This window comes from Phallusia mammillata, chromosome 5 (genome assembly GCF_965637545.1).
Source record: "Phallusia mammillata chromosome 5, kaPhaMamm4.hap1.1, whole genome shotgun sequence".
Lineage (NCBI taxonomy): Eukaryota > Metazoa > Chordata > Ascidiacea > Phlebobranchia > Ascidiidae > Phallusia > Phallusia mammillata.
The window spans coordinates 5383786-5395502 of NC_137256.1; the positions used below are offsets into that span (position 1 = coordinate 5383786).

Here is an 11717-nt window from a genome sequence, read left to right on the forward strand (position 1 = left end):
TGGGCACAAACAAACAAATAACTCAAAAACAGGCGAAATTTTCCAGCAATTTATTTTTAATGAGATACATGCTCCTGAAATTTGGCTACAAGATTCAGAATTCTTTGCAAAAATTACGTTTTTCAAAACAAAGCGCATAACATCTACAGTATCACAAAACAGTAGAATCTATTCAAATGGCTCTGTGGCCCATTGAAAATGTCTTAGTGGCCCACTACTGGGCCATGGCCCACAGTTTGGGAACCACTGAAGTAGCCGAATGATTCAAAAATATATAAAACATTTGAATTTTGATCTCATTCACTTTCGGGCGTTTTCTTTATTTCATTTACGTAAATATCGTAAACTACATGCTTCGGTTCTGCTGCGATATGTCCCAAAAATTTATAAGATAGCAAAATGGTTATTGTTACATTTTTCCGTCCTCCGTTGTTGACATTTTTACGCTGGGTGGTGCTAAAGCGTTGTCTTTTATAACGGCCTAAATGTTGTTGTACCTTTTTGTACATTTTTCCCGCATCACCATGGTCAACAATATAGTAGCACCCTTGCGTCAGTTTATATTGTTTATACTTTGCTTTGGCGTTTTTGCAAAGAATAAAACTTCTGCAATGCGTAAAACTACTCCATTGACTAAAGCATCAGCAACGATTAAAAAAGGTTACTTGCATCTCATCAGCATTAGTTACAATATATTTACCATTATCTAAATTAATTTACTTACAAAACATCACAATAATACTACATTCGTAAAACTCTATGTTTTTGTGTGTCAGTTTTCGTGAACTGTGTTTATTGAGCGGATTGCCATTCTGGTGGTTTTGTTCCATATTCCTTTTGCTTTGATTTTAAAATTTGTGTTGGTAGGGGACAGAATGCAATGCAAACCACAATGTGTATCGAAATACCCCTTGAGGATTCCTTCTCTCATTGCGAACCATTTCCAAAAAAATTTCTTTCCAAATTGGCTAAAGTGATTTCAAACCACCTGGCCTGGGCGTCGTTCCGTCCATAAGTTATCATTAGTTTCTCCATGTTGCCATCTCTAGACACGGTAATGTCAGAAGCAAAGGCGATGCGTTGGCCTGGTTTAAGATCATTTCTGTAGTAAGCTGGTCCCGATTTCATTATTTTTTTAAACATTTCTGGCGGGGAATCTATCAACGGAAGTGGGCTGTTGGCGAGTTCGATAATGCGGAACGGAAATCTCGCTTCCACCTTGTAAGGAAAGTTGAAATATTCACGCAAGCCTCTACTGATCACGTGGTGGCAGTGTAGCACACCTACAATGTGGAAAACGGTTTAGGTCGCAGCAAGCATTGCAATAGTTGTATCTGTGTTAATGTACTGAAAATAGCTCAATGTGAACACAAGTCTAAAGTTCCAATTAACTAATTTTGTTTGTTCTTCAACAACAAAAAATCCTTTGCATAATAATATAACCATAACAATGTAATAATGTAAACGTACAACAATGATATTGCAATGCAACCAAATCTAGTAGCAGAATAAGGATGAATTCCGATAATGCTTTTTAATAGTGTCATAACTTACCTAAATAATAGAAAGTATTTTTGAAGCGTTGTAATATCGCCGGTGTTCCACCATGTGGCTGACAATCTTTCATGGACTTTTGCTTCTTTACCAAGAACTTTCTCAGCGGCTCAAAAGTCAGCGTGCTATCGGTTTTAAACAATACAAAGCATTCGCCGTTGCTTGCATTACAACTCATGACAACATGCTGTGGATAAAAAGCGTAACTAAAGTAAAGTCGGTCATTAAAAACAAACGGTGACCAATTCTTCTCGATGTCGGACAGCTCAATTTCATTTTCTTCGTCCATTTTAATCTCCAATTTTACGAAATTTTGTACCATAGGTGCGGAATTGTTTCTCCGTTTTTTCCATCGCAGTTCTCCCAGGTACATCGCACGTTTTGACTTTACATCGCACCAAGTGTTAGAAATGTGAATTTTACTCCTGCTGTTAAACACAATCAAGAGCTTGTCTTTCAGTATGACTAAACGAGGATCTTGTACGCCGTGGCCGCCATCAATGTAATCCTGTTGTAGTTCGCAATCAAACAGCGTCTTGTCATTTGTTTCAGATTGCTCTGACTGGAAAGGGTCCAATTCAGTGAGAGACGTTGTTACGAACTTAAGCTGGTTTTCGGATATTTCAAGCTCGCAGAAAACAAAGCGGTTGGTCTTAATCCAGAAACTGTCACGTTTTCCATCTATTCCATTTCTCACCTCACGGATGATCCTGTTTTGTCGTTCGACGTAAACGTATTTTTCTTTGTCAAGCCTAACCAAAGCTGGGTTAAATCTCTTCCAAGTGTACTCGTCTGCATTCAGCTTCGTTTTGCGTCTGGGAGTTTCAAATACTGCGCAATCTCTGTAATAATCTCCTTGAACGCAGTTAGATGAGTTTGTATCTTGACAAACTCGTTTGTCACTTTTACTTCTGGGGGTACGAATCAAAGATGTAGTCGCTGCACCTCGACGATCGTTCTCGAAACAAATTTTTGTGACTGTAAAAAAGTAAAGTAGCCTCACTGACTGTTCTTACAATGAAAATATGTTAGTCGTACTTACATGTAATGAACAATAGCAGTCTACAAGCCATATGGAAACAACGCGTTTTTCTACCGGATATCATTCTATAAAGTGTAATTTGACCACTGTGCAGCGACTGATAATAACTTACTTAATTTTGGTGTAAAAATGATGATATCCTTGTCTCTCAACCTTCTGCAATATTTAGACCCCACGTCTATGTTAGGTACCCCGAGGCGGTTATAGTAAATTTGCAGGCGCATCTGGAAAAGTTGCGCCGAGACCGTAAATCGGTTAAAACAACACTTTCGTATGTCTCTAATTGCTAATGACATCAGCAGGCAGAGTCGTATGCTCGTATCTTTACATTTCAAATTAAGAGACAGTCTGTTGTTTAGACGCAAAATTGTTTGAGTTACGAACGCACAGAAATACTTCCTTGACATTCGGAAAACACAGCAACCTGTTAACATGACACAAAAATGCCAACACATTGGGAAATTTGGAACTTTTATGCCGCGATCTAAAAAAAATATTCCTGGACCTTCAAAGCAGAATTATTCTCTCTGACATTTCAGGTCTGTGCTTATTGTCGCTAATTTTGTCCCCCTAATGACCTATCAAATGCGAATAAATCTCTTTACAACGTTAAAAAAGTACATTCATCAGGGGACAAAATAGACAAAATGAATAAAAATATATGATATCTGTGATGCCGTGTGACTCACGCCTCTTCTAACACCAGCATGCGATTACGCAATTTCATCCAGTAGTATACCTCCGCGAAACCTGTTTCCCGCCGTTATATTATTCTTTTTATACTCACGTATGTTACTAGTTACCAATACAGTCGAAACTATGTGATATGTTTCAAGCTTCAGAAGTCTTTTTGTAAATAAATAAACATGTTGTTTGACAGTATTTAGTAAAAAGTATACGTACTTTTCATATTTATCCGCGAACAACGTGCCTCCAGATTGGTGAGCGAAACTACAATCCTTTTCTGACCAACATGGCTCATGCAGAAAGGTGGGTGTGAAACACAGTTAAGAAATGCGTGATTTTGTCAGTTATTGGTTTAATATTTTTGAACTAAAACGTTAAAACGTAGTTATTTGATTGCCAATGTGGAGTTTACGATTTTATAAAGCATATGGTTGGTAAAGTTGGCTTTTTTCGAAGGTTTTTGCTTGGTAATAGTTTTTTTTCATTATTACTATTTGTCTTTCATTATTATTTCGTTTAGTGTGATAAAACGTAATGTAGTAATATATGAACGTGTGCTCTTTGTTTTTCAGTTACAATAATTCCCAAATGGGAGAAAGCGGTTACCCTGGCCAAGGGCAAGGCCCAAGCCAAGACAAGCTTGAAAACTTGGAAGGCCTCATTGAAGTAAGCCTAAAATTAAAGCTCTCTTATTTTAATTTTTAATGTGTATGTGTTTATCCTGTAGTGTGTGTTGTTTTGTAACAAAACTTGTGTAACCCCTGTTTGTATCAACAGACCAATTATACTGAAATCTGTGATTCATTTGATGATATGGATTTAAAAGAAAAACTTTTAAGAGGAATCTATGCTTATGGTTTCGAAAAGCCATCTGCTATTCAACAGAGAGCCATCAAACCATGCATTGATGGTATGTTACTATTAGTAAAACAATATAGATCATATCTTTTACTGGAGTTTAGGGTTAACAAATAATAAAAAAGGTTGTGTTCTTTAAAAGCACCCATTGTGTCAGTTTCAACTTTGTTTGAAACAATTGCGCAGTGGTTCGTCAAATGGAACTATATCATTATGTGACATGTGGGTGAGATGCAGTAATTTTGCCAGTTTACTAGCATCTCAATATGTGACATTACAGTAACTTTAATATATCCTTTGGAAAAATACATATACCTTAACATGTATTTATATTACACTTTTGTTTTTTGCCTGCTCCTCATGAAACATTTCCCCCTTTCGCATAGAAAACTGTACTAAAATGACTCTTTTTCGCATGTTATATATAAAAAATTCCTTCGTTAAAGATTATTGGTTGAAGAATAATCCCAAAAGGTTTATATTCATAATTTATTTTGGTTAGTAACTTTGTTTATCAATGTAACTGCACTTTATCGTGACAAAACCCACAACCTTGGAATTTGGTTTATGACAGGGTTCAAATGATCAGTAGCTGCTTAAGATGCATTGACCAAACGAGTTCGTGCTTTGCAGCCACTAATCTTGACCGCTTAAAAATTTATTTGGCCTACTTTTACGTCATTAGCGTGTTAATGTGTGCTGTATACAGGGTGCATTTTTCAAAACTTTATGCACTTTTTTGTAGGACATGATGTCATTGCTCAGGCACAATCAGGAACTGGAAAAACAGCTACTTTTGCTATTTCCATACTGCAGAATATTGATGTGTCTGTGCAAAAATCACAAGCACTTGTTATTGCACCAACTAGAGAACTGGCACAACAGGTCAGCTAAATAAAAGTAACAGTGTGTAAAATAGGGTCCCATTTCTTGTCAAAATTAGCTTCCCGCATTGTGGAAAATTTGTCTTTAGTTTTCCGAAAAAAATGAAGTTTTATGTATAATTTTCGTAAAAAGATCACAGTAATTTTCAAAAATGTGTCAGTTGATTCGGAAATAGGGTGTTCTGTAATTCAATAATAAATTAATTTAGCGCTTTTAACACTTTCAGTGCGGCCAGCAATCACCCAAAAATGCGTTCAGTGCGGGCTTTTGTTAATTGTTTCAATTATTGCGCACGATTGCTTTGTCTTGTCTGCTGCAAGGCCTTAACAGCAGCAATAACGAATTACAATGAAAGTACTGTTACAACTTATGGACAACAAAATCTTATGCACAATAATTTACTACTAAAACTTATGCACAATGATTACTTTAAACTTTTGCCAATAATTACACAGTATAACTACCTCAAGCATTTGTTAGAAAAGTCAGCATTGTTACATTGTTATAAAACAAGTTTAACGCCCACCAAGCGTCACCCTAGATACGCATTTATGGCGTGGGTGGTATCGACGTACATTAACGGTCAGCCTCATTTTTTAGCAAAAATTTTTGACGTTAATTAACGTCAAGCCGCACTCTGCGCAAAACAGCTTTTTACGTGGATTTACGTCAACCGCACTGAATGTGTTAAACAAGTTTGTAAATTACTTTTGCAAAAATGCGTAACCTACAGTACTACATAAAACCGAATTTCTTTTTCGTAATTTATGAAACTTGTCTCTAAATTAGATTGCAAATTAATCAACAAAGCCAAAATTAAATGCTTGCAGCAAATTATAAACTAATTTTAGTCATCACAACAACATAATTAGGCACAAAAAATTGTCACATTTTTTAGTCGGGATTCTGATATTTCTGAAAAAATACAAAAATATTTTCCGAAGAGGGACCCTAATATGATAGCAAAGATTTCTTTGCATATTTTAGCTTTTTACACCTCTGACATTGCAGATTCAAAAGGTGATCTTGGCTTTGGGAGATTATGTCAAAGTCAACTGCCATGCTTGCATTGGTGGCACAAGTGTTCGCCAGGAAATGACAATTCTTGAAAACTGTGCCCCACATGTTGTTGTGGGAACACCTGGAAGAGTTTTTGACATGATAAATCGTCATGTTTTAGGTACAAGAAATATGAACCAATGCCTTAAAACCTGGCAAAATGTATTAATTACTTTATTCACCAGATGTACGTGATGTTAAGATGTTTGTTCTGGATGAAGCTGATGAAATGTTGTCTCGGGGTTTCAAAGAACAAATTTATGAGATTTTCAGGTGTGTATATAGTTGAGGTGCAGTTATGCCCTTCTTGGATAGAAAACATTTTTATATCACTTTATTCAAGTTCAGCATAAAATGTTGTTACTTTTGGAAAAAGTTCCAGCTTTTGTGCATTTATATCGATCTTACCATTTGTGTGTGACAGTACGGTGAAGGTGTACTTCTTTAAATGCCAGCAGGTAAAATTTATGCCTTTTGTATTGTTACTCATGTAGAAAAATGCCCGGTGACATTCAAGTTATTTTATTATCGGCTACAATGCCTACTGATGTGCTAGAGGTGACAACCAAGTTCATGCCGGAACCCATTAAAATCCTGGTAAAAAAGGAGGAACTGACATTGGAGGGAATTCTGCAGTACTTCGTCTTGGTTGAGAAAGAAGAGTGGAAATTGGACACACTGTGTGACTTATATGAGACACTTACCATAACACAGGCTGTAATTTTCTTGAATACAAGAAGGAAAGTCGACTGGCTGACTCAAAATTTGCAAAAAAGAGACTTCACTGTGTCTTCTTTGGTATGGTAAATGTGACTTACACATTTTAAAACATCGTTTAACAGATGTGATCTACATGTTACAGCATGGTGATATGGAGCAGTCTGACAGAGACTTGATTATGAGGGAATTTCGATCTGGTTCCTCTAGAGTTTTAATTACAACAGATCTTCTTGCGCGTGGTATTGATGTCCAGCAAGTGTCCTTGGTTATTAACTATGATTTGCCATCAAACCGTGAAAACTACATTCATCGGCAAGTCATTGAGTTGTATATGCTTTATTATGTTCCTATAAAGTGCTGTTGTAGAGCTGGAAACTTTTTATCCATGATAAAAAGTTTGTGGCTGTGATACAACAGTGAGTCTCGTGGAACAACAGCTGCTTTTCACAACATTGAAATGAGACATGATGCGACCTCTTTCCTAATGTCTGCTCATCTTGGCCTTAAAATGTTGTGTTACAGTGTTAGAAAGTATATAAGAGCACTGTTTAGAATGTGTACATCTAATGCCTAGGTGGTTTGGTGAAAAGTAGAGTTTTGTAACTAAACATTTTATTACAGTATTGGTCGTGGAGGTCGATTTGGTCGTAAGGGAGTTGCAATAAACTTTGTTACCAATGATGACAGAAGGACTCTCAAAGACATTGAATCTTTTTATAACACTTCAATTACTGAGATGCCAATGAACGTGGCAGACATGATTTAGTGACAGGTAGAAAAGTCTGGTACATTTTTTGTGTTGCAGTGTTAACGTTTTTTTGTTTGTGGCTTTGCAGACCTCTTTCCGTTTCCATTCACAAGTTCGAGTCTCCTACTGCTGTCATTTCTGCTGATTTGAAGAATTGTCCTGACTGCATTATAAAAGCTCTGATATTTGTGAAATCTGCCTGTGTACCACTAAGAAGAAAAGAAACACCCTTCGAAGAACCTGATTTTCCCTTTCTGCTTTTGCAGCGTGTTTTTTGTGTGCTGCTTTATACAAACATTAGTAAAATTTGTTTATTGTTTCTTTCTCTCTCTTACTGATGTTATCACATGAGTAGTGAAACTGAAACAAAAAAGTATATTGTGCCCGTACCGTGGTGGGACAAGTTAGCCCACCGCAGGACTTGTTTTGTTTGCTTTGTTAATACTGTATTTCAAACATGGAATTAAAAGTTCGCCCTGCTCATACAGTGCTTTGGTTGGTTCTACCCATTGTAGTAAAATGTATATTATTTGACTTGGCCTTCTGTCGCAAAAAATGTAAATTGCTTTCATTGTACACGAACATCCGTTATCAAAAATATGACGCCTGTTTTTCAAGTATAGTTTGGCATTTAATATGGCATAAAATTTACAGTAAAGTTCGGAAGTCAATACAATCTAGCGTGTTTTGTTCTAAATCCTCTCGTTTACGGCATGCCCAGTACATTCTTGATTTGTTAAAATGTTCGTTTTTGGTTGTTGATACGCTATGCTTGTAAGGGTTTCCAATTATTTATTTTTGGGTATATCAAAGGAAGGTAAATACAGTTAATAATTTATTTGTGGAGTGATGTTTTTTAAGTGTAGTATTACCGGCTTAAAAGTACAAATGATGCTTTACAATCCAACTCCGAACAATTTCATGTTGGAGAAACTTTGAATACTGATGTACTTTTAAGCACGGCCAGTACTGTGCAGTCAGAATTGATTGTTTCTTAACCTTGTTGGTGTAGTTCCCCACTCAAGTCCACCAATGTCAAATTCTTTGTTTTATTTCTAGGATGGTGTTTTTTGTCCTACATTATAAATAATTGTCTATTCGATTGAAAATAGTTACTTTTTGACTAAAATCAAATCTATGACCTAAGATACTCGAAAAAACTCAAGAGAATAATTAAGATGGCATTCACTCTTACAATTACATAATTTGCCGCGGTTAGGTACCACTTGGTGAAAAAAGCATTTCAGCACACACCCTTTTCAGTACATATAGATTATTTTCACAACCCTTTCTATCTGGTACTGTATATGACCGTGCTTGTCAACCTTTTTCACCACAACGTAAACCCATATGTGATAGCTTTATGGCACGCAACTGTGGAAACTGTTAACTGCGTTTGACTTTATTATCAAGGAAAGTACTAATTAAGTTATGACGTCACAAGTAGAATAATAACTTGCAAGCATAAAATTTTTTAGTTAGTTTCGTTCTAGCAGCATCTCTTGGTTGACATGGGAAGGAATATAACGAAGTTTGAGGCGCGTACGTAAGCAAGTGCTCTATGGCAGCGGTTCCCAACCTGTGGGTCGCGACCCCAACTGGGGTCGCCTAAGGGAATGGCTCCCAACTCATTTTAGGCCATAGACTAATTTAACAAATAAAAAACAAAAGAACTGGGCACCACATTCCTCCCCTTCATTGTTTTTTAAAGTATGTAAACTAGTAACTACATCTGGGGTGGATCTTTAATTTTCGAAGACTTAACAAAATGCTAATTATTGCCTTGTATTACGTAATAATACTGCATTCACATAATCATCAAGTCAGAACCTGCCAACTTGTTTTGTATTCTCGCGATAATATCACTATCCTCCAATTATAACTTAATAGTCAACAGAACTAAAAATTAATTTGTAAAATTTCAGGCTGTCAATGATACATCGAAAGACAAGTATTAGGAAAAGAAAGTATAGTGAGAAATATATTTTGCGGTATTTAGAAGTCAATTTTAATGTATAGCCTACTAATTTTATTCCTGGGGTCATAGGCGCCGTATAGACGGTGGCTGCGCGGTGGTGGCGAACGCCGTGGATATTTGGGTTTGTTTGTATCGGTATCTTACGAAACACCGTAAAATCTGAACAAATTTGGGAACAGTTTTGCTTTTGAACAAGCGTGCTGACGAAAAAGCAACTAGTTTGGTTGGTGCCTTACTTGTATGACGTCAAACACACAATTCTTGGCAGTGAATGATTGGCCACTATGGTGTACAATGCGATTGTTCTGTAATAAATGGTCACTTTGGGTGATACAAAAGCAACGACTTGACGAAACTGTTTCTAAACATTGCTAAACCAAAAAAACCTTCAAGCGAATTGTTCCAAATCAATATTATTTTTATTTTAAAATTATTTTTAAAACATTTTTTTGTTAAAATTGACGAACTTGCTTTTTATTAAAAGTATATTGGGCTTTGAGTTGGAGCTCGTTTGGCTGCACGCATTAGTGACGTCATAATTTAAATCCACAACCTTGCATTTTTGTAAAACTCGGCGCCTATACGTGGGGTCACCGCAACTTGGGAACTGTTTTAAGGGGTCGCGGCACCAGAAAGGTTGGGAACCGCTGCTCTATGGGTAAAAAAAATTCATTGTAAAGTGGAAACAAGTACCTAGGATAAAAAATAGGTTAAGTAAACACATGGAAGATAAACAGAAGTTTGGGTGCCATGGCCCCCCTCAAGAAATTTTGACCGGCTGTTTTAGTATTAAATCTTGTAATTTCAGACAAAACTGTGAATAGCAATGTGCGCTATTTTGTTTAATGTGCATAACGCATTGATGCTCGTCACACATCTCAATAAACAATGAATGCCAATCCAGGCCACTTGGCGTCCAACTGCGCGTATGACGTTAAATGGATTTTATGATAACTTTGTTACGTCACACTCATACAAGTGAAGATAATTTACAACAGGGGTGGGGAACCTGCGAGCCGCATGTGGCCCGCTTGCCTTTTTAATGTGGCCCCCGTCACAATTTTAGTATAGGCACAGTATACAACATAGTATCAAAAAACAATAAAATTTGTATGTACAAATATGTCCTTGAAATGACTTCGACACTTCTGGTAATCTCCCCATCCACATTATCACGCCAAACTTCTAAAAATTGCTACACATTCAACCACTTGCTTTATTTGTGACGTAACAGTCACTCGATTGCCTCTCCTTGCAGTAACAAATCATTTGTCATGTGGTGTATTTTTTTGAATTGCGTTTAGAGCTGTTAGCGTGGATCATTATATATGTATTTTAAATATGTTCTTGCAAAAAAAGACAGATCGATATAATGGAGCTAGGGTATTCCAGAAAGAATGGACAAACTCTTATTTTTAGTCGAAATAAGTGATAAACCTGTATTATAATATTATAACACGGAATTTTACAAAATGTTTGGCCCGCCCGAAAATATTGTGCAATTAATGCGGCCCGCAGTGCTAAGTAGGTTCCCCACCCCTGATTTACAATATGATTAAGAGGCAACCACTGTTAGAAACAACTGTGCCGAGTGTTAAAAAGTGTTACATGAACACGATCGAATCGTGACTATAACGTTCGTTACTTACAGCAAGAGTAAGGGATTCACAGGGCCTTAGGCTAACCAGCATTTAGTTGATATTGCGAGTTTAATAGGCACAACAGGTGCTAACAGAGATGTCTACCGCAAGGTGGCGCACTTGACACCGCAAGGTGGCGCAATATATTTTATGCTGTTGGCCCCCCCCTAAAACCGATCCTAGATACGCCACTGGATACATGGGTGTAGCTCGACAATAAAATCCCTGCCAGATAGTTTCAGGCACCAAAAAGAAAAAGCGCACACTAATTTCAAGTAAATGTTATGAGAAAATTTTGGATGTTTTCAGAATGAGTCGAGTGAATTATTCTGAATAAAAACAATTTACAACTCTGTCGAACTAAAAGAATATTTGTTCGTCACGAAGAATGTAGGTTATGTTTGCAACGTCCGAAAGCAATGGTCCTGCCCTTTTGTAATTGAAACATGATGTTAAATTATACACAGTGAATTCACAATCATTCAAAGTAGAAAAGTACGCTATGGTGTTTGCAAAATCCTGAGGTGGCTAAATACACCTCTTGGT

The 11717-nt window shown here is 36.7% G+C and overlaps 2 protein-coding genes and 1 non-coding gene across 4 annotated transcripts; 2 read left to right on the forward strand and 1 right to left on the reverse strand.

The window, feature by feature from the left end:
• Positions 1–35: 35 nt before the first annotated feature.
• LOC145229137 (uncharacterized) lies at positions 36–3340 on the reverse strand. 2 transcript variants are annotated; one of them, XM_080094416.1, is made up of 3 exons: positions 2597–3340; positions 1555–2532; positions 36–1283 (listed from the first exon to the last, which is right to left on the reverse strand). In XM_080094416.1, the coding sequence occupies exons 1-3, from the start codon at positions 2658–2660 to the stop codon at positions 928–930; spliced, it is 1398 nt and encodes a 465-aa protein (XP_079950542.1). In that variant the 5' UTR covers positions 2661–3340; the 3' UTR covers positions 36–927. The 2 variants fall into 2 exon arrangements, with proteins under 2 accessions (XP_079950542.1, XP_079950541.1); XM_080094415.1 differs by having other exon boundaries at positions 676–1283; positions 2709–3340.
• Positions 3341–3383: 43 nt separating this feature from the next.
• Positions 3384–8391, forward strand: LOC145229139 (eukaryotic initiation factor 4A-I-like). The gene is made up of 10 exons (XM_080094417.1): positions 3384–3586; positions 3856–3949; positions 4061–4193; positions 4887–5026; positions 6038–6206; positions 6271–6358; positions 6580–6883; positions 6948–7117; positions 7427–7577; positions 7642–8391. The coding sequence occupies exons 1-9, from the start codon at positions 3570–3572 to the stop codon at positions 7569–7571; spliced, it is 1260 nt and encodes a 419-aa protein (XP_079950543.1). The 5' UTR covers positions 3384–3569; the 3' UTR covers positions 7572–7577; positions 7642–8391.
• LOC145230785 (small nucleolar RNA SNORA81) lies at positions 7147–7329 on the forward strand. The gene has a single exon (XR_013860773.1). It is a non-coding gene; the product is annotated as a small nucleolar RNA SNORA81 (small nucleolar RNA).
• Positions 8392–11717: the final 3326 nt, after the last annotated feature.

Excerpts from the sequence above, each read along its gene's own strand:
- LOC145229137 (XM_080094415.1), bottom strand. The coding sequence starts at position 3,051 with ATGTGTTGGCATTTTTGTGTCATGTTAACAGGTTGCTGTGTTTTCCGA. Across the intron at positions 2,533-2,708 it reads CATTTTTACACCAAAATTAA|TCACAAAAATTTGTTTCGAG; the intron begins GTAAGTTATTAT and ends ACTTTTTTACAG. Across the intron at positions 1,284-1,554 it reads AAATACTTTCTATTATTTAG|GTGTGCTACACTGCCACCAC; the intron begins GTAAGTTATGAC and ends TCCACATTGTAG.
- LOC145229139 (XM_080094417.1), top strand. Across the intron at positions 3,950-4,060 it reads ACTTGGAAGGCCTCATTGAA|ACCAATTATACTGAAATCTG; the intron begins GTAAGCCTAAAA and ends TTGTATCAACAG. Across the intron at positions 5,027-6,037 it reads CTAGAGAACTGGCACAACAG|ATTCAAAAGGTGATCTTGGC; the intron begins GTCAGCTAAATA and ends CTGACATTGCAG.